General features: G+C 39.5%; 1 protein-coding gene across 2 annotated transcripts in view; it reads left to right on the top strand.

The window, feature by feature from the left end:
- Positions 1–23,114, top strand: part of ANO3 (anoctamin 3) — a 488,615-nt gene that overhangs the window by 452,983 nt on the left and 12,518 nt on the right. For both annotated transcript variants that reach the window (XM_019477060.2, XM_014602446.3), the window contains 10 exons: positions 8,090–8,172; positions 9,704–9,844; positions 10,221–10,385; positions 12,810–12,846; positions 16,195–16,306; positions 18,294–18,351; positions 19,550–19,647; positions 21,734–21,879; positions 21,993–22,145; positions 22,509–22,656. In XM_019477060.2, coding sequence (XP_019332605.1) covers positions 8,090–8,172; positions 9,704–9,844; positions 10,221–10,385; positions 12,810–12,846; positions 16,195–16,306; positions 18,294–18,351; positions 19,550–19,647; positions 21,734–21,879; positions 21,993–22,145; positions 22,509–22,656 — 1,141 coding nt within the window. The remainder of the gene's footprint in view (positions 1–8,089; positions 8,173–9,703; positions 9,845–10,220; positions 10,386–12,809; positions 12,847–16,194; positions 16,307–18,293; positions 18,352–19,549; positions 19,648–21,733; positions 21,880–21,992; positions 22,146–22,508; positions 22,657–23,114) is intronic.

The raw sequence follows: 23,114 nt of genomic DNA, 5'->3' as shown, positions 1-23,114 counted from the left end.
GCACTGATTTTCAAAAAGAAAGTAACAGCTTTCTAAGAACTACATGGTATTGCTCTATAAAATAAACAGTAGACATTTTAATAAAGATCACTAGTGGTTTTATACTATGGTACACTTTCCTACTGTACATGTATTCCACATTAAAGGTGAGTGAAAAGGATTTGTTTTCAGAAGATGGGAAAGCAAAAGTTAGTCATAGTATGCCTTGATAGGTCTCACCTTTATAAAAATAGGAACGGTCTACTGAAAAAAATGTTCGCATGCTCTTGGAAATAGGCCAATACTTACAGATATGAAGAGCATTGAATCAGTAATTTGTAGGGAGTAGAAATTCAGGTGTGACCAGAAACCCAGTTTTCAATGTTTTTATACTTTTAAAAACTTGGATCCAGATATAAATCTTGCAACTGAGACCCTGCTCTACCTACTATATATAACCTTAAAGGTAAATTTGGCAAAATGGAAATAGAAAGCCCAATATACACCACATAACTTTTAATCTACAGAAATTTTTAGGAATCTGCTGTTTTTATTTATTCTATGATATGTATTGGAGAGGGACTCAGAAGTATTCCAGTAGTCTCAAATTATTTCATAAATTGAATATCATGACATTTTTCTCTATTAAAACTTGTTTTTTTGAAAGAATTAAGTACAACTGCTACAGCGTCGTTATTAGCATATTAATGATAGACTGTAACTTTAGTAAATTTAAGCCACTCCCAGTATGTGCTTAAATTATTCACTGCACCAGGTCTACAATCGTGCCAGCTTACTTTAAGCCTTGTGATCATAGATCAGGAGTAGCATATGTGGACACTTTCTGGTGCTGGAAGGTGCATTGGGAACCTGGTATAAGTAACTTATGGTGGTGGTTGGGGGGCAGGGTTGGCAGGTCCAAAGGGCGGGCCTGCAGCAGGGGCTGCTGGGTTCCCAGGGAAGGTTGTCTGGCAGTGGCTGAGTATCAGGGGTCTAAAAGTAGCCTGGTCAGGGTAAGGAAGGTGGATAAGAAGAGTGCAGCCCCAGGGCTGGGGAAAGCAACTGCATTCCAAACATGTGCAGACATTCACTACATCCAGCTAACCCATTTCTAATCTAAGTTAGTTCACCTTCCTCAGTTGAAATAATTTGTATCAAGCCTACCATTTTTGGCCTGATTGAACCTCCCCAAATGTCTCCCCAGTTGGGCATTCAGATCAACCTAACCCTAGTTAGGTCCATCTAAATGTCACATCTGCACACACCCTTACAGATAGACTCTGCATTATGGAAACATGCATTAGGCCATTGGTTCTAAATGTTTTGGGATTTCAGGCTCCCCTCATCGGACTCAAGGCAGCCCTCCATAGGTTTTCTGAACTGAGTGACACCCAGTTTCAAAAACTAATTTATATATCACAATACTTACCTTGCAAAGGGTCCAGGCAGTGGGCGTGAAACTCTGCCTCTTAGCCTATGCTTATTAGCTTATCTCTTCACACCTCACTTATCTCCTTACATCTTTTGGTGCCCTGGTTTAGAATCCCTCCGTTAGGCAACACTCTCCTCTCTGCTGTACGGTCTGCTTAAACAGGTTTTACTACAGGATCAGTATATTATTTTTTTAACATTTCCTGTCATTGCAACCGCTACAAGTAGTAGCAATGTTGGGAGCTCTAAAATAGATAATGTAGACAAATCTCTAGCATATAGCCACTGTTTTAAACACCATGTCATCTAGACCTCCTCTGATCAGAAGTAGATGGCTTAAATCAGTGGTTCTCAACCTTTTTTGTACTGGACCCATTTGTAAACATCAATGGCCAGCCCCGGCCTAGTGCCCCTCACTCCTGACCCACTGCCCCCAGCACCCAGACCCCCAGTGTGTGGGGCAGAGAGGCCCCAAGCAGGCCCTGGCAGTCTGGCACTTTGCCAGCCTGCAAGCAGAAAGCCATGGTTTCCCACATTTTTCTCTTTTAAAGGAAAATCCATTTTTTAAGTTTGCTTGTGACCCTTTCATATATTCTTATGACTCACAGGTTGAAAAATGCTGCCTTGAATCATGAGCAGCCAGTCAATGCTGGTACTTTCACCATTGTTACCACTGCTAAAGCAGCACCAGTGGAATGCTGCTGGAGGGAGAAGGAGAGTGGGAGGGAGGAAACCAGTTGTAGATCTATTAAGGCATGATCACAATTTAACCATTTATTATAGCTATCAGGAAATATTTCTAGCTCCTTTAGAGTATGTTGTAAGTAATCCTAGGACATAAAACTATTATTTCACTAAGAAGTAAATTATATATATACTACAGCTCCCCTACAGCAAAATTGACTTTAATTGTTTGTGGATCTAGGATTTATTTTTTATTTTTTCATGAACAGTTCCATTTAGAGATTCTGCTGCTAAAGAATTAACATTCTTGAGTTATGAGCATGCAGAGAAGAGACACAAAGCCCTTCAGTGACTACAATGGTGTTTTGCAAAAGATAAAATTAGCCTACTTACTGTCTTAGCTGCTAGCAAGAAGGTTTGGGATTGAAAGAGTGGTTGGAAGTACAAAGGTAGGAAAGGTTTATTGATTTATTAAACACACAACTACGTATAGTATAACAAGACAACAACAACAGACAACAATATTTCACATCTGCGACTTATTGGCAGTCCCCTCCGATGCCTGGTGTACAACAAGTCTCTCAAAGTTCAGTGAAGTCAGGCGTCTCCAATCTGGGCTGTCGGGGGGGGGGGGGGGGGGAGGGAGCAGGGGTACCAGGAAGGACCCTGGTTTTCGGTCCTCGGGCTTCTAGAGATCCGCCAGCCTACCGAACCCAGGTCAACAGCTAATCTTCAAAATGGTAGCTTTCTTTATGATGTTGCATCTTCCTTCTGCTGATTCTCAGATGTGCTAGCAAATATATAGCTTTCTGAGCTACACTGTTGGCTCACAGCCACTCACAATCTTACACTAAGAACTTTCCTTATTTGACTAACCAATAGCAGTATAAGTCTCTGTGTTTTCCTTATAAGGTCAATTTTAGCTGCACCACTGCTTACAAGGCCTTAACCTAGTTTTTTTAAACCTTTAACTAAACTTTTCATTATAACATACATTTTACAATACATGAACAAACAACAAGAAACACCTGGTCCAACCGTCACAGGCACTCAGCAAGCACCTTTACCAGGCAGATACAACTCTCAGCTGCTACACTTACTACACTAGTTCTCTCAACTGATTGTTAACCAACTGTTTAGCTATAGAGTAGGCCATCAAGGTATCAGGTGAATAGAATATATTAAATATATAGGGGAAAAATAATATTGTACTCAGTCATAAAAGCATGCAATTCTTGAGTGATTAGTATGCTAATTCTCAAACTACAGTCTGAATCCTCCAGGCACCTAGCAGTACCTTTTGGACAGCATCAGAAGAGAGGCTGTTCTGGGATTAGGATACTGCATGAGGACATGGTCCAAAAGGAGGGCATCTTTCTCATTCTCACAAACAGGAATTGGTTGGTATAGTTGAACAGCAGAAGAACTGCTATTAGAAGTTTATTAGAAATCAAGGGCCAGATCAGGCACCTGTTCCTAGACTGAGGTGAAATCAGTAGAATTATGTAGTGTGAAGTTGTCATCTGTGACAGGAAGGGCAGCAGACTCAACCCCCAAGAGCTGCTTTGTTTTATTGGAGTCTGTGGTTATCAATAAACTGAGGCTCTAAAAGGAAATTATAAATACAGCACAGCTTTGAATTGGTCATATATGGGGCTCATTAGTATAGAATTCTTACTTCTTTTCAAAGAGAGTGGGGTAGTAATACACAGTAACAACCAACTTGCTTTGTTGTTTTTTAAATAGGTTGTCTTTACCACCTGGGGGTATTGCCTGATATTCATGGAGTAATCTAAATAAGTCGCTGACTGGAATTTTCCAAAAATCCCAACTGGCTCAAGAGCCCAAATTCCATTGAACATCTGTGGGCATAGCTTGTAGCTCACCTAATTCTTTTTTAAAATATTATTCATTAAAAGGCACTGCACTCTAGTTATACCTGTATAAAACCAGAGCTACTAATAGCAAAATCTTTTTTTTCCTCTCTTACCCATTTTCCAGTGTCCCAGTTCAATACACATCATTCAAGATGAGTCATTCTCCATTTTTTCCCTACCGCAGCAACAACCTTTCACTACATATAAGCTTACATAAAAACAGAATTGCTAACCTTTCTACTAAATCAATCTTCCCTGTTCAAACACCCTCAGCAACCCTCCCATTCTTCTTGTGAATGATTAAGCATTGTATGAGACTCATTAGATGCATTATCAGCAGGATCACTGAGAGAGACATAAAGCCATCCACATGGCCCAGAATGAGTAATAGGTGGTCTATGCCAAAATGATATGTAATACATAAAGATGACAGTGCACTAAGTTCTTGGATGTGAAATTCAGATGTACTTTAGGGCCACAAGATAAACTAGAAAAAGGTATGTAAGAAGTACTATTTTTTTAGTAAGGTGGGGCCTTTGTACATACCATAATTTTTGCCCTTTCTTGAGCTGCAACAGCATGACTGTTTGCACAAGTGGGTTTTCCAGATGCTTTAAAAGCCTTTCTGGTGCATTAAAGTAAAACTCCTTGGGCATAGTTTAGTTTGGCTCACTGCAAATTAGTGTCACGTTCATGGATTCATTGTATGCAAACACAAAGGCACTCAAAGATGTGTAATGAGACTCTTTGTCTACCAGATGGTAATGCGACTTTTTTGTAGATCATCCACCCCTTTGAATGGCTTCTGCTTTCAAATTGCTTCCGCCTTTTTCCTTCTTTCTTGTGGCGTTTGCCAGCTCCATGCTTCCACAGCTGCGTGGCACAGCATGGGTTGTGGGGCTCTGGGCCAGGGGTGCAGTGCTGGACTATCTTGTTCCCCTGTGGCTGGGGACTGGGCTTAATTCATTCAAAAACCAAGTGTGTACAAACATTGGTGCGACACTCCAATGCTTAATCCGTTTGAAAATGTAGTACATGGAAACACTGATGTGTCGTCCCAAAATAAACAAGTTTAAATTTTATAAACCTATTTAATTTAATGAGGATTAAACCCTGTGGTGTGTACAGATGCCCATGGAGATGAAAAACGAGACAAAACCTAAGAATATAGACAAATGTAATAATTTTATCAATATCAAAGTATACCAATATAAACTGCTACAATGCAGATGTTGTATTTATGTGAACCTGTAGCTATACAAATGTGGTCAAACTATCTACCTTTGACCCTGTTTAATTCAGAGCAAAGTTAGGGTGATATAGCTAATGCGTGTTGCTATAGCATGATACAGGCATAAGTTTGTGTGCTCCCAGTTTTTGTGGTAGTACCTCATACCCTTTTTGATATGGTAAAAGGTATGTTTGTCTGCACCCTAAAATGTTGCCTCACTAATTGTTCTTCAAGCTGTCCAAAAATCTTGAATCAGCATACTTAGGCTAGAAATCCCAAAGTAGTTAGCTTTCTTGTGAAAGTCCCAATGGGTACATCTATATGTGCAATTAGCATATAGAAATAAACTGTGCTGGAGTTTATTGCTCCTGGATTCAGTGTTTGCACATGCACCTTAGACTGCAGCACAGTGAGCCAGGGCAGAGCAGACCCAGCTGCCAGAGGGCCTTGGGGATCAGCCTGCCAGCTGGGGCTGCTCCAGTCTGACTCAGCATGCTGCAGTGGGGCTGGCTGGGACATGAGGCTGCTATAGTTTAGGGCTAGCTAGCAGGCAGCACCCACACTGTAGCATCTTCGTGCCCCAGGCCACCCCATCACTGTCTACATGTACATTTTACCACACATAACAATTCCACTGTGGGACAGTACTTGTGTCAGGAAATGCTATCCTATAGTGGAGTTAATTAGTTTACTGTGGCCTAATAGAGCCACACTTGTAGACAGTGACTCTTTATGGCAGAGCTAATTAGCCAGGTGTGCAGTAAAGTGTCTTGTGTCGATGCACCCAGTGAAAGTTACATTAGCAGTCCTAAATTCTTGGTTCCTAATTCAGTACTCCCATTACTTATTAACTAACATACACTTCTTTTCCAATGCCAGTCTAATCTAGTGCCTCTACCTAACCTTGGTGGTTCTTATTTTATTTTAGGGAAATGGTAACCATTCTGACTAAAATCTTACCTTCCCCCAAAGAGCTGGGGTCTTCCAATTCAGTCACATTTCCTCTCTTTTTCTTCTAATTCAGAATCTGCTCCTGCTGCCATTAATGTCAATGGCAAAATCCCCACTAACTTCTGTCTTTCAGAATTAAATAGATTTAATGAGATTTTTAACTACTTGTAATTCTACTTCTGAAAATTAGGCCATTCAAGCCACTAGGAGCATTCATATTATTAGTTTGAAAACACTTGTAAACTTACCCAGGGTAAGTATGGGTGTGTTAATGACATTTAGAAATAACCATATGCTGGCACAATGCATCATGGGAATTCTAGGAGGGGGAATTCTGGGGATATCTGCCAGGCAACTTTAGGAAATGAGGAAATGCTGCAATATGCTTACAGAGGACATCATATTTACCCTGTATTTCCTGTAAAAAAAATGGAGAAATCTGGTCTTATATTCCCTAGTGCATGGAATGGCACTGGCTCTTGCTCTCCCCTTCTATAGTTTAGCTTGCATCCATGCTATAGTGATTTAGCTTGCATCCATATGTAGTGATTATGTTAATAGCACCTATACCCCTTATTAAGCACAATCAATTTGAGTAGAAAGCTGAAACATGCTTGAGTGAGAGGATTTGTGTGTGTGTATTTTATGGGATTTAGGGCAACACCTGACAGTATGGTATGAAAGCTGATTTGGTGTATTTTCTATGGGGGCAAAATAAAGAATAAGTTTCATATAAGCAATACCAAAGAAGTAGTGTATTTAAAAATAATACACTGTGAGTGGTCTACCCATGAAATTAATGCAATGCAATAAATTCCATAGCATATCACACCAGAGTTTATTGCTCTCGGGCACTACTTTTATGTAGCGTATTGAGCCAGGTTGGAGCAGCTTCAGTTGGCACAGGGTCTGGAGGGGGAGGCCTACCAGGCCAGGGTTGCTTCAACCCAGCTCAGTGTGCTGTGAATGGTTTGGCTGGGGCATCATGGGGCTCCAGTGCAGAGCTAGCTGGCAGGCAACCCTGACACTGAAGCATTTTTGTGCCACAACCAGCCCCATCAGTGTCTACACATGCATTGCTGCGCACTAAAGAATGCCGCCATAGTGCAGTACTTGCATTTACAAGTACTAACCTACTGCAGAGTTAGTTTCCTGCAGCCAAATAGGGCCTCACAGGTAGAACATAGACACCTGCTCCTTAAATTTCCACTCCTTTTCCTATTTATTATATCTTAATTCAGTCTGTCATCTTTATTGAAATAAGAAATTATCTAGTAGTGGACAGAGTCAGTATCTCATGGTCACTATTGCATTCTGCAGTGTTTGGATGTATCCAGCTGAAACCTCAACTTAATTTTATATGCAAATCCTCATTCACTAAGTGCATGATAGGATGATTTTCTACTCAGAGACCAGCATAAATCAGAAGAAATTGTGTAATCAATCAGTTTAAATCACTGAAGCTGGGGTACCAAGGAAAAGAGAGTTACTCCTGATTCAGACATATTTAAATGAGAAGAGATATTGTTTCTCCACTGATAAATGTTCATGGTAACCAACATCTCTGTATATGAGTGTACATATTCTTTTAGACCAATTTTAACACTTATTTTTTCATTACAATTCTTATCAAAATAATGGACTGAATGTAGTGCTTGTGTCACTTGAAGTCAGGTAGTATTTTTTTTTTCTGTTCAGATGTAATAGATGGCAAAAAATATGTTTTTTAGTCAGCTAAATGTTGTTCTACTCTAATATCAATGTATTCCCTCTGCAGCTAGTTATGGTCCGTATGTGACCAACTAGAACGATAAAAGTGATCATGATGTCCCATTTTTTTTTAATTTACTGATTTTATTCTTTTACATAATTACAATATAGCTAATGGTTTCCACATTCTTTAACGTAATTAAAATATATCTAATGGTTTCCACAGCTACCGTCTTTCTAGAGTTTTGGAAGAGAAGAAGAGCTGTGCTAACTTATGACTGGGACCTCATAGACTGGGAAGATGAAGAGGTATGGCAAATAAGTCTTCTAAATGGTGATCTTGTAATCCCAATTTTGTCATCAGCATGCTTTCAGTATAAAATTAAACAGTAGTGCTTTATACTAAATCTGGTATAAAGCACCAATGGTATAAGTCAATAATGCATTCTGCAAATGGTGATACAGATAAATCCAAATAAAGGTCTCTTCTGGACAAACCTTTTTTTTGTTTGTTTTGCAGTGGACAATGCTTTGTCCAATGCTCCTTTTACATGATATGTGACTAAAAAAATAAATAATTGTTCAAATTTAGCAGTGTATGATGAGATATAGCCATAAGCTTCCGCCACAGAGCAAACTTCCTTTCTTAAAGGGATTCATGCTACACGTGTGGCTTCATTTCCAATCCAACCTGAAGCCAAGGCTTTTTGAGCTTATAGACTGGACATTATGTCCCTCTGGAAAGATCCTATAAGTGCTTTGGCTTTGGAGACAGAGCAACAGGGTGTTTCAGTATTCTAGCCCTACTCAAGCATCCCCTTTTCTTTCCTATGTTCCTACTCAGCCTTCAACTTCAATGAATCAGAATCAGGTTGAAACCAAAACAAGCCTTTCTGCAACAGGGCCAGAGCCTAGACCAGCGATTCTCAACAGGGTGCCTTGAGATCCTTTCAAGGACATTGCAAGATTCCACACAATGTTGGCACTGTTAGGTGTGCAAGCAGGATTCACAAGATAAACCCAGATGTTTCAAATAGATATCCATAGTGTCACAAACATTCTGATCACCTGTGGTCTTTCTGCATCCTTTGTAATGGAAGAATTGCTCTATTATTGTTCTGTAGTCAAAAAAGGAATGAAAACTGGTATTGTCTGAGGGGTTCCTCAAGTCTCATGAGTGGTGCCTCAAGTCTAAAAATGTTAAGAACCACTGGCCTAGGCCTTCAGCCAATCTTAAAGGGCCAGAACTTTCTGCAACAGTCCTGTCACCAACACTACCAAGTGCCATATGGCTTCACCCATACGCACAGTTCAGAAAGTTTGCTCCTGAAATCACAACTGAAGAGTGAAGTATAATTTTAAGCCATTTTCTTTAGTTTAGTGACTCAAGTTTGTTCCAAATCAGTAGAGACCTAGTCATCATCATTTCCTCATTCTTCAGCAGTCTATTGAAAATGAGTTGTTGGCTGTTTATGAAGAGATTATGGATCTCAAAAAAGCCCACTGCAAATGGTGCCAATTTAAAATTCTCTGACCATCTCAGCAACGAAACCTGTGATTAACTCAACAGGGTGACCTACAATCTCTATAGCACCTTGGTAGGTGGCTATGGGGAAAATTTGTCCTACTGCTATTAGTTCAGTTCCTGTTCTGTTGATCAATTTAATAACTTAGGTCTCCAAGGGACAGCTTTGATGACAGTTATTGTTTCACACTTGGTATGAAGCATTTTGGGCAGACAGGAGTTATGGAAATGCAAATTGTTAATATTATGTACCATAATCCTTCTAATCATCTGATGCTTTCCTACATAAACTGAAACAAATATATGTCATTGCAGGAAGAGCTGCGCCCACAGTTTGAAGCAAAATATTCCGAAGTGGAGCGAGTAAATCCCATCACAGGAAAACCAGAACCTTTCCAACCATTCCCTGATAAACTTAGTCGACTGATGGTGTCTGTCTCAGGAATATTCTTCATGGTAGCATCTAATAATATTGGAAAGTCATTCTAGGCCTTATTCTGGTATCATCCCAATGTAAATCATGTGCACTTCCGCTAGAATTAATAGCCACAGTTGCATAATAAGTGAAATAAGATCAAATTCAGTGCTTGTTCCTGGGTTTTTTGTGTTGGTGGGGGGTTTTTTGGGGGGGTGGGGGGGAAGGTTCTGTGCAGCACATTATTTCAGCAGTTCAGAATTCCAGTTCTCACATATAACTGCTCCCTGAAACAAACTGGATTTTTTAAAAGTGTTCACTAATCAGTCAGTTTTCTTTGGGAGTTGATTAAAATGTAAATTTTGGGAGTTTGTTTTTGTTTTCATTCTAAGTAGATGTACCTTTATCTCACTGCAGATTTCTTTGGTACTCACTGCAGTGTTCGCAGTTGTGGTGTATCGACTGGTAGCTATGGAACAGTTTGCATCTTTCCAGTGGCATTTCATCAAAAAGTACTGGCAATTTGCAACATCTGGCACTGGAGTCTGTATCAATTTTATGATCATCATGTCACTTAATGTTGTAAGTTTTAAAACTATCTTTTAAGAATGTATTTTCTTGGCATATTTCAGCATTTGACACCAGCAAAACAGGTTCATTCCAAATAGCTGATTTCTAAGAACTCTTTCTTTAAAATGCACTCCATTCTTTTAGCTGGAAATTAGCTGTATCTTGTTTTTATTTTTCTTACGGTAATATTCAGAAGTAGATTTAAAACACGTTTTATTCTTTAGCAGTGTGGCTGTCCTAATTTTTTTTTAACTGTGTATAATTCCTTGCTACTAATGTGTAACAGCACCACTCATAGTCGTCATGGCCAGAGAACCATTTTTCCATTGGTAAAATCCACTAACATCCAGTTTGAAAGAGCAGCACCACTGTCAGCCAATAGGGAGGTGTGAAGAATACGTATGTGCCCATTGGGGGACTTAATAATAGTGGTTTCCCGGAAATTCCAGACATTTCACAAAACACTCTATGCTTTCTTCTGTGACTTTCTGCATTCTAAATGGAATAAAATTATTTTCTTCCACGCTAAGAATTCTGAAACCTGCTACAAATTTCAAGGGCTCTTGATGACATCTAGATTCTCTTGTTTCTAATCGATAGCTCAGTAATGTTAGTTTTGAATATTTTAAGATCCTTGGGACATTCTGGTACATAGTTTCACTTTAACCACTTCTCTGTTAAAATACAGCTTTAGTGTACATCCAGCCGTTACATTCAATTGGCCTAACCAGGGTTAGGTGAATGTAAATACCCAATTGTGCAGGCATTCAGAGGGGTTAAATCAGGCAAAAAATAGTGTGCCTGATATAAGCTAGTTTGCCTGAGTAGGTGTACTAACTTAGATCGATGTGGCGTTTAAGGATGTGCAAAGCTTTGGGTGATGATTTGATTTGGAGGAGATTCGGCCCTATTCAGTAGCCGAATCTCTGAATCCAAATTAAAACAAATAAGACAAATAAAAAGGCCCGAATTGATTTGAAGCTCTCCGAATTGATTTTTAAAAAATTTGGAGAGATTTGGGCAGTCCCTGCTCACCACTACAGGGAGCTGGACTCAGACTCCATGCTGGTAAGTAGGGGGGAGGGGAGGGAGGGCCACTGGAGGGAGGAGAGGACCATGGGGGGACCCCGCAAGGCCCCATCCCCTGTCTGCTCCCCCAGCCCCCCTGAGTGCCCCCAACCCTTACCCATTCTCCCATCCCCATCAATGGCTGCCTCGCCCAACCCCAGCATCCCAGCTCTTTAAAAAAAAATAAAAGCCCTGCACTCACCAGTTCCTGCCAGTCCGGGGTCAGGCATGATCATCACTGCTCCACACTGCCCTGTGCTTCATGGGGCCCTGCCATGAGCCCTATCCCCTGCCTGCTGTCCCAGACCCATCAATAGCTGCCCCGCCCGGGCCCAAAAGTCCCGGCGCTTTCAAAAACAAAAAAAAAATTCCCGTACTCACCAGCTGCTGCAGCAGCCATCAGGGCTTCTGGGGGCTTGTAGCAGACTCCCCACATGCAGCATGGGGCAGTGGGGGGCAGCAGGGATCACCCCTCACCTGGCAGGAGCTGGTGAGTGTGGGGCTATTTTTTTTTTTTAAGAGCTGGAACACTGGGGCCAGGCAGGGCAGCCATTGACAGGGCTGGAAAAGCAGGTGGGGGATGGGGCCTGTTTGATTCAGAGATTTGGCTGAATCAGTTCAGGACAGTGATTCAAATCACCTAATAGAATCACTGTCCCCCGAATCAGCCAAATCCAGATCAAATAGCGAGCTGCTTCACAGGTCTAGTGGGGTTAACCCAATATAGGAAAAGGTTAACCCAATCTTGCAGATATTTGAACATGTTTGCACTGCAGTCCCAAGGCTGGAAATACCCAGTTGCTTGGGTCAGCTCTATGGCTGCACTAATCTCACCCCACTCACCATCCCCTTCCCCCTACCCAACTGGGTTATGTTTAGCCCCTCCAACCTCTTTTTCCCTCATGCAGACCAGCCAAACCCCACACAGACCCACTCACCCTTCCCCAACCCTGAGTTACTAAGATCAGTAAGTGGTGAATGCCTGTACATGCCAGTACTGAGAGCAGCAGACTGATGTACACACTTGCACCATGTCTAAGTATAGGTAGCTTAAAGTAAGACTGGGTGCAGCAAATGCTTATTTGCATCCTTAGTGCACATCAGAAGTGTTCACACAGATGTACTGAATTCTTGATAGACTATGGAGATGAATTTTTTATGACTTATAAAGCTATTCACCAAGTGAGTGCTAAAATGGAAATAGATTATGGGGGTTCTCCTGGATAAAATTTATTTTCATTTTTATTTGGTTAGACAGTTTAATACTTGTGCACCCTTTCAACATTAATGTTATGTGTATTATTTAATGGATATGATATTGAGTGATAAAAATATTTTTGTTTATGTTATTTCTTATTTATATTTCAGGTATATGAAAAAGTCGCTTATCTTCTAACAGATTTAGGTAAGTGCATCGTTAACATTGCCATTCCACACAAGTTATAGTACTTGCATTTAATTAAAAATATTTTAAAGATGTGTTAACCTGTATAGTCACCTGGTAATATTTCACAGACCTTTCATTGCCTAGCAAATTGAGACCTTATTTATTATGTATTAAGAAAAGCAAAGGAAAGAAAGAGAAAATAATTCTTCAGTAATGCCAGATCTGGAGATTGTCAAGCCCTGGAGAGGTCTAGATCAAAGATGAGCTATGCAACTGTGTCTCATTGCTAGAAGACAAAATCATCATGATCCATTTGGATGGATTCTGTTTATTCAAGGAATCCCACTGATTTGGGTGAAACTCCTTGTGGGTGCAGGAATTCATCCCCCGTGTGGAATTTCACAGTAAAAGTCTTAAAGTTCTTTGGTAGACAAGTAATTAATTTTAACCAACTACAGCAGATTTAGCATTTTGTTCCCTGGAATAAATTCTTTTCAGTTATTTACTGTTTTCAATGAGAACTAAAACAGGAATAACTGCATGCCTTGTTTGTATTCAAGGTCACTGATGGGGGAAAGAAAGGATTGATGTATTGGGTGTTGATCATATGTATCTGCTGTCTTTCAATTAATGAATAAATACTGTCTGCTCTTTCTTAGACATACCTTCTAATAAGAGTGCTTGGGAGCCAGATTTTTAGTTTGAGACATGCTGAAAAATGTCAATATCACAGACTGAATTGGAATTCAGTCTGAATTTCCAAAAAAACCTTTTAAAATGTTTGAAATTTTTCTCATAAAAATGTCAAAGTATCACATTTGGAAAATGTTGGAGTGGAAAATTCCATCTTAAAGTGCTGTGTTTTTTCTAAACAAAATTCTACCAAAATAGATCCATTCTCATTGAAATATTTGGTTTCAACAAAATGGTATTTCCCGAAGGAAAAATGTTCAGTTAGAAAAATTTCAGCCATCTCTAATTCTCCCTTATTCAACTATTTATGCCTAAGTTTCTTGTCATAATTCAATCCTACAAGTGAGCAGAGAGGATGCATTTTTAACTATATCATTTAAACCAGATTCAAAACAGAACATGAAATATTCATGTGGCATATTTTATTTTTAATATTTCATATTATATTTTCTCTCCCATTTAATAAGATTGTGCTGGTCATATTGTTAACAAAAATTAGAATCTAAATTTAACAGCTCCCCCTTCTGGTGATAAGATTTTTGTGCATGCAATAATATTCAATAAATTGTGTTTATCTATACATTCCCCTGACAGTAGGAGCTAAAGGTTTGGTGTTCACATTTGACAGTAGTGTTTCTTATACCACTTTTTGTTAAATGTACAAGTGTTAAAAACACCCATGGTACGTTGATAACCATCTTGGGTTTATCCAAGTTATTAAGATATTTCTATAGAGTCTTGTGCCAATTTAAACTCAGATTTTCTTTTTATAAATATTTCAATCTAAGCATTCCTTGGAGACTGCAAGGAAATAAAAAATAATAATAAAAGAAAGCTTTACATATGTATCGCAGAGATGAATTTCCTTAGTTCATGAAAATACCTTTTTTGATATCTTGGCAGTTCTGAAGTAAACAGTATAGCTTTTGTGACCTTCCCCCTCTGGGTTCCCTGCATGCTGCATCCAGCACCTGCTTGAGCTGGTCTGGGACCCAGGCTGCATGCAGAGCCTGCACCGAAGCAGCTGGAGTAGGTGCTGCATGCAGCTCATGTCCTAGACCAGCCAGAGTGGGCGCCATATGCAGGTATGGAGGTGGGAGGTTTGTGGGCCTGATTTGGCTGGTCATCTGGCCTGTGGACCAGTTCCATGCCACTTTTGACATGCCTGGTGTGCTGTATCCAAAAAGAAGACTTTGAATGATTTCAAAATGTTTATGAAAAAAATTGTATGTGGTGAATTTAATAAATTTAATAAATCCATCCCCCCACCCCCAACTCTGAAATCAGCAGCTCTGTTGCAGGCAGAAGTGGGGGCAGGATAGCACTGCTGTTACTATTTAGGAAGCTAAGAGAGGCAATGTCCCATTGTTCTTCACTTTACAGGTGTTAACAGTCATCTCCCCTTTTTAATGGTCATTCCACTAATCAAGATAACCTATTTTAGGGCAACTTTGCTGCCTGCTAGGGCTTCCTATTTTACAGTACCTGACGTTTTGCCTCCTGGCCTCTTACCCTGCACCCAAGGCACGCATTTTAATTTTCAGCGGCTGGCCAGGACCAGCCTCTAAAATTCAGGACTGTCCTGGCCAAACCAGGATGTATGATCAACCTTGTTTAGAGTGATGTGAAAAGAGTGGGAGTGAGGAATTAAATACAACAGGGGTAATCAACCCACAGCCTAGACCTGCCCCACAAAGCCAAGCTATCCAGCCCACAGCACTTCCAACAGGTTTGAAAAGTTGATGGCACAGAAGCAGTGGCAGCAATTGTTGCTGTCTTGCTGCCAAATTTCCAGACCTGTGGGAAACCCCATAGGCTAAATAGCATGCTAGATTGCTGTGTAGAGGTGGTCTGGGACTGATTTGGATACACCAAGCCCCACTCGAGGTGCTGTGGGGCCCAATCCTACAGCACAAGTCCCTGATCTAGCTCTGCTGGCCTAGTATGCAGGCTTGGATGCAGCCTGCAGACCTGGCCCCATGCCACTCATCTGGCCCACAGTACTAAAAGGTTGAGCACCACTGGAATAGAAAATGTGTTGTTCGAATTTGCATATTTACATTTCCATCAAAAGATGTCAAGGACCAAGTAATTCTTTCTACTTCTCATGCCTGTAGGACATCCACATAGAAGTGGTCTTGAGGAAAGGGCATAAAGAATTTTAGCATGAAGATGTTTGTGTGAGAAGCCAATTGAAAAAGAGCAGATATGATTACCTGCTGCTTCTCTGTTCTGCCACTATTCCCTATTTTGCCACCATGTATTAATAGGGCTAAGCTCTGTCATGAATATTGGTGGGAAGAGTCAAACATCCCATCATAGTACTAAATTCAAGAGTCAGTGCAACTTCAGAAAGAGTCCATTTACAATTCAGGTTCCATCTCTTGCCCATGCATGGTACGAAACTGATTGTATCTGGAAGTTTGAGGCACTCCAATTGCATACTCTCCTGAAAAAAGGAAACCTTTATGTGAAGGGTACATCTGATAAAGTAAGTTGTTGCCTACAAAAGGTCATGCCTCTTTGAGCCAGTCTCTAAGGTGCTCTACTACTCTAACTTCTGTAGGAAGGGTTTAATAAATTTGAAGTACAGCATTTTATCTGGGAACTGTAAGATGGCAGCAAATTAATTTTTATTTCTGAACATGTCATATGTGTTGTCACTCCCTCCAGAGCATCCTAGAACAGATTCTGAATGGGAAAACAGTTTTGCCTTGAAAATGTTCCTCTTCCAGTTTGTCAATTTAAACAGCTCTATCTTCTATATTGCTTTTTTCCTTGGCAGGTAAGTTATTTATGGCCATTAGGATAAACAGTAGGGGAGTAATGAATATAGAATCCTTGGCATTAGATATTTCCTTGGGGTAACACAATAAGTTGTTTGAGATCTCAGATGCAATAAAGTTCCTGGAGTGAAATCTGAACTCAGCGTTTTCAAATATATGAGAAAATAAAGCCCCTAGAATCTCTGCTCAAGAAATAACATAGAAAAAAAGTTTTTAAGATACTGCATACCATTTACTGTTGACAATGATGGTGATTATGAGCACTCAGAACCTCTGAAAACAGTCATTCAGTGGGTACCTAGACACAGAATTCTCTAATGTTCTGCTCAGGTATTAGAAAAGCACAAAATAGTGCTTTATCCCTTTTTGTTCATCTATCACTCAGTAGTTATCTTTCCTGGAAAACAAGTATAGACTATTGTCTGGTGGTTTTCATGCAGGATTGGGAATCTGGCCCTTGGCATTCTATATCTATAAGGCCTGTATTTGCTTCAGATTCGGCTGATTCAGGGGACAGAGATTCAATTTGGTGATTCTAATCACTGTCCTGAATCAATTTGGTCAATCTGATTCAGAGGTTCAGCCGCTGCCAAATTGGCTGAATATCTGAATTGGACAGGCCCCATCCCCTGCCTGCTCTCCGAGCCCCATCAGTGGTTGCCCCGCCCAGCCCCAGCATCGGCTCTTTAAAAAAAAAAAATCCCTAAACTCACCAGCTCCTGCCAGGTTGGGGGGGGGGGGCAATCCCCATTGCCCCCAGTTGCCCCCCACTGCCCTGTGCAGCATGGGGGGCTCTGCCGTAAACCCCCAGAGGCCCCAACAGCCACTGCAACATCTGGTGAGTGTGTGGGCTTTTTTTGTTTGTTTTTTTTAAAGAACCGGGAGCTGGTTCCAGGTGGGGCAGCCATGGGAGGGGCTGGGAGACTGAGCAGGGGAGCAGGGGATGGGGGCTTTATTTATTTATTAATTTTTTTAAAGAGCCAGGAGCTGCGGCCAGGTGGGGCAGCCATGGGGTGGGAGGGGCAGGGGGCACTCAGAGGGGCTGGGGGAGCAGGCAGGGGATGGGGCCTGGCAGGGGTTCCCTCATGGTCCCCTCCCCATTCCTCCAGTCCCCCCTCCCTTACCCCCTACTTACCAGCACAGAGTCTGGGTCCAGCTCCCTGTGGCAGCAAGAGGGGACCGCCCAAATCTCCAAAGCTCTTCAGAGAGCTTTGAATCAATTCAGACCTTTTTATTGGTCTCCTGATTCTATTCAGTTTTGGCGATTTGGCTGTTGAATCAGGCCAAATCTCCTCTGAACTGAATTGGTACACAAAGCTTCGCACAGCCCGAATATCTATGCCTATCACTAATTCCTTATGTGTGAACTTGGACAAACCTGTTAACCCAGCTTCAGATCACCATCTTTAAATTGGATCTAAGAATACTTACCAACCTTACAAGAATATTGGAAATACTAATTAATATCTATAAAGTATTTTCAGTTGCTTGTATGAAACAACTGAGTGTAATGATGCAGTTTCAATTAAAGATTAGACTTAAAGAAAATCTTTTACTATTATAGAATTATCCCATTTCATTGCTCACTGCTAAACATACTGAAAACCACAGGATCTATGGCAATCCTTTTTAGCTGTATCAGACACACACTTGCTGTCTCATCTCTACGCATTTGGGGTGAGACATAGGGCCTATACCATGTTTTGGGACTCTCAGGAGGTCTATTCCCATACATGCCTAGGCTTTTGTTCTGCACATTATTCAGGTCACCTGAAAAAAGTGAACCTTTGTCCTGGCTTGGATTTTGAAACACATTTTCTCCCCCTCTTCCCACTAGAAGTAGAAGCTGTTTGGATCCCAGAATTTAGTGAGGAACTTTTTATTGGAGTCTCATAGCAAGCAAGCTATTTCAATGAATATGAAGCAGTTTCAATAATTCCAAAGAGTCTTGAAATTTTCCCTAAGAAATAAATCTTATTTTTACAGATTTGCAGGCCGTCCAGGAAAGTACAACAAACTTTTTAACAGATGGAGACTGGAAGAGGTAAACAATCCCATTTTTCTGCCTCTGAACTTTTCATGTCCAGAAAGAAAACAATGAAATGTTTAGAAATAATCCATTACAACTCTGAAGGATTATTCTTCAATTGGAGAGTGGTGAGAAGAGATAAACCTTTGTTTATAGCAAAAGATGGGGAAACAGGACATACAGTTTCCTTTCTGAACTCAAAGCTATGCAGAGTAACTTTGGATGTAGCACTTACCTCTCTGTATATAAACTTCCCTGTTTGTGAAGACGTACATTAGTAGTTTCCTTTCTTATGGGTACATTAAGAGTCCTAAATCATTCTTATCTGCGATGCATTTTGAGTTTCTTGAATGGAAGGCACAAAGGAAACGCAGCCCATTTTTTGTTAACAGATTTCTAAATTTGCCCCAAAATGAAACTATTTGTTTAACCAAAGTTTACCAAGTTTCAAAGTTCAAACTATAGCTTACAGACCTTCTAAACAACTTCACAGATTTCAGTGAGGTCTGCGCTTACCATGACTTCTTTTTTTTAAGGTGCTTAAATGCAGTTTTTAGGAGCTGAACATTAGTGACCCAGGTCTGAAAAGTTGGCTTCAGTGCAGACAGTATACCTCAATTAAAATGCATATTTTGGCCAACTGACTAACTTAAGGCTTAAATAAACATCTGCTTCTCAGTCACTGATATAAATTCATCTTATCCTGTCAAAGACTGAGTTGTGCTCCATTCTTCCAAATGTTTCTTGCTCCATATGAAATGAATTGATGGCATTGTATAAAAGACAAGCATCTGTACCACAGATGTCAACTTTTTTGGCAACTTATCTCAAAAAAATTCAGTGGGTATGGAGATATATCCATTCTATCACCTTTAGGATATATTTGATTATATCAGGAGTATAATAACAGAAGAAATGGCTTAGCTTATGCTGCTATCCATCTGTGGTTAGTTAAATTCTAGGGATTTGTTAATCTGTTACTTTTCAGAAACATTAACATTTATTCTAAAGTTTTGTAAGTAAACCAAAAGAAAATTGTGCATCATAGTAAACTACAAAAACAGGAGCAGTTTGCCCTTGAAGTCAGTGCACAGAAGCTCAACAGAGTCAACCCTAAGAACTGAAATAGTTCCCACACATGCAGACTGTGCATATACAAATAAAGGAATGCTTTAAGATATGCAACAAGCAACCTGTTTTTACCCCCCTGTAGTGTCATCCTAGTGGCTGCTTGATTGACCTGTGTTTGCAAATGGGAGTTATCATGGTTTTAAAACAAATGTGGAACAACTTCATGGAACTAGGCTACCCGTAAGTATAGTTGTTGGTTCAGAGTATATGAAAATGTGATCATGACCTAAGCAAGAGTAGAGAAAAACAAGAAATGCCATTTTGCTTAGGTGTGAGTGAGTGATTACTTAATTGTAAGTCTTCATGAAAATAAGCAAGCCAAAATTGTCCCTAGAACTCATGAAATACATGTGCCTGAAAACAGGTTCGTGTTATAATCTGTGGAATTTATTTTTGCATTCTAGTCTGTGGTTTTTTAATATGTTATGCCAAGCAGCAAAGACTTGCTCTAAGCAGCACAAAAGTACAGTTTGGGAAAAATATGATAAAAGCCTGTGCCTTCCCCTGAAGGATAGATGCTATATTAAAAGAAAGAAAAATATAAATGGCCCAGTCTCTCTACAATAACTATTTCAAGGAGACCATCCTTCCGTGAGAATTTTCCTCTTTCACTGTACCTCCGCATCATATGCTGTGAGTTTGTTATTCCCCAGTGTAACATAAACAGCCACTCAGCAATAAGCTTTCCTAGGGTATTTTTATCCATCTGAAGACCTTTACATTATTTAATTATCTTTAATGTGCAAATTATCTTTTGCACATAATTTAAGCAGTCAAATTAGGCCAAAATTTTATACATCCCTCTTCAGGGAACTAGAAAAGTTGTCATTTTTTTTCTCTATAAAAGAATAAATTTTATCAAAGGATAACTTAGAGTTCTAGCCTTGAAACTCCGTCCAAGAGTCTTTGTTTAGTATGTTTCAGCAACCTGATGAAAATGTGGGAGCCACAGCATTGCTACTAGACATGAAAAACTGCATTAAAAAAATATACACAAGCTATTAGACTTCCTATGTTCCCAGCCCAGCACTATCTTAATGTCTTTATCTACTAAATATTTTAAAACAAACTTCCTCCCTTCTTTATTTGTTTTTACACAAAGCAGTCATTTGATCATGCAGAAAAAACAATTATTTGCATGTAACCTGATTGGACAACTGAAGAGTAGAGAAGCTAACAATCAACTGAATTTGGAAAAGAATAATGGAAGATTAACAAACCTATGAAAGAGTACTTTCCAGCATCAATCTGTTTTTGATGAAATGTAGATTTTTTTCCTACCTGATGTATGTGTACAAGAAACATAGAACTGAAAAAAAGAGAATCGTCCCTGATTTTCTCCACATTCACTGAATATTACCACAGTTGGAATAACACTTAGCACTTACATAACACTTTCAATCTGTGAAGCATTCTGTAGTTATTAATATTCAAGTTTCCCTAGTGAGAGGACTTCTGCATGGCAACATGAAGACAGATCACACTCCTTCCTTATATTTACAGTTTCGGCAAAACCTTGTGCAGCACAGACTCTTGCTGAAGGAGAAAATTATTCTTTGAAGTGATTCTATGCTTGTATTTTTCTTAGGAAACAAGATATGCTATTCTGTGCAACGCTAGTGATGTTATATAATTCCTTAGATTGTGTTATTAAGAATAAAATAGTAAATTGTACACTTGATCTTCCCACCACCTCAGTAGCAATAAGTTTTCTTTTGTTTACTTTGTTTTTCTTTCCTTTTTCTTTTTCCTTTCCTTTTTCATAGATTTCATAGACATTAGGGCTGGAAGGGACATCATAAAATCATTGGGTCCAACCCTCTGCCCAAGGGGCAGGAAGTCAGGTTTAAAGGATCGCAGCAAGATATGCATCCAAATGTTTCTTAAAAATCTTTTTAAAATGTGTCCTTTCCTTTTTCCTTTCCCTTTTGTTCTGCTGTGTGCAAGACACTTCTATAGACCATTTATGCAAATTCCATATTCTAAGAATTCAGTATAAAGCCTAATGCTCCACATAATCCTTTAATGATCCTTTAATGTAAGCCAAGATCCCTTAATGTAAAACAAGTTTCTTGAATGTCATCCTCAAGAATATAGTGAAATAATCTTTAGAAAGCATCCCAGTAGGCATGCATTCTTCAGTAGCTGGAACAGTTCAAAATATGATTCCAAGGTCAGTATAGGATGACACCAGCAAACACTGAAAATTCTTGATCAGGCATTGCTTATGATGTCACAAGCTTTATAATCTGATTGTTTTACAAAGGTTACTACAGAACTGGTGGTCACGACGCAAGATCAAGAGAGGAGGGCAATTGCTGGAGCATAAAATTTCTCTACCTCAGTGGGAGAAAGATTGGAATCTGCAGCCTATGAATCTCCATGGATTAATGGATGAGTACTTAGAGATGGGTGAGGACATTTAGAAGTTTCTCAAGGAAATCAGAAACACCATTTGTTTCAAAGGTTTTATTTTTAAGACCTTTTTTTGTGTCCATTTTCTAATAATATGACCACTTTTCTAGTTTTACAGTTTGGCTTTACCACCATCTTTGTTGCTGCTTTTCCCCTGGCCCCTCTTCTGGCACTGCTTAACAACATTATAGAAATAAGGCTTGATGCATACAAATTTGTTACACAATGGAGGAGACCTATGCCTGCAAGAGCAACAGATATAGGTAAGACGATTGAGGATACTTCAGTCTCATTTGTATAGAGTGTGGCCTATAGCACAAATCCAGTTCAGACACAGCCTGTGATCTCAGATATCTTGAGAACCATAGCTGAATACTAAACTGAACATGACTCAAGGATTTTTTCTCAGGGAGTAACAATCGTAAGTGTGGAAGGGACTTCAAGGTTATTTTAGTATAACCTCCTTCACAGAGGCAGGATTTGCTGTTTCTAAACTACCCCACACAAGAAAAAGAATATAAAGAGGATGTAATTTAATTATGTACTATGATGATGAATTAGGACGACTTAGAAACATATAAAGAAAATTGCCTTATTATTTTGCTTTTATTCTTCTTCATTTTTAGGCATTTGGTATGGAATCCTTGAAGGAATTGGAGTGCTGGCTGTCATCACCAATGCCTTTGTCATTGCTATTACTTCTGATTATATTCCACGTTTTGTCTATGCATACAAGTATGGCCCTTGTGCAGACCAAGGATACACACAGGAAAAGTAATTAAGACTTTTTGTACTTTTTTATTGACACTTTAACATGTATCGGAAGTGCATTTCCACCACTCTTCATCCTGTATTTGTCATATTTGATCAGTTATATGTTATCTGTTACATTGGTGCAAACTTGACCATATCAAAAAGTGTCAGAAATTAAAACATAGTTTTCTAGCATAGTTTTCTAGTATATAGCAATATATAAGATTTAATTATATACCTTATTACATATTATGTATTATAATAGTATACATTTAATGTAATTATATAATCTATTATATATAATTCTAATTGTGTGTGTCTGTGTATATGATTCTAATCATATTATAAATCATTCTAATCAGCTTCCACCAAGCTATCTACTTCAAATAATGATTTTTATTTAAAATCCTAGCACCAAATTGAAATGTGACAACTGTAGCTTAGTCATAAACTAAGGCAATGAGAAACTGAGAAACAAG

This window comes from Alligator mississippiensis, chromosome 2 (assembly GCF_030867095.1).
Source record: "Alligator mississippiensis isolate rAllMis1 chromosome 2, rAllMis1, whole genome shotgun sequence".
Lineage (NCBI taxonomy): Eukaryota > Metazoa > Chordata > Crocodylia > Alligatoridae > Alligator > Alligator mississippiensis.
This window is presented reverse-complemented; position numbering and strand designations above follow the sequence as displayed.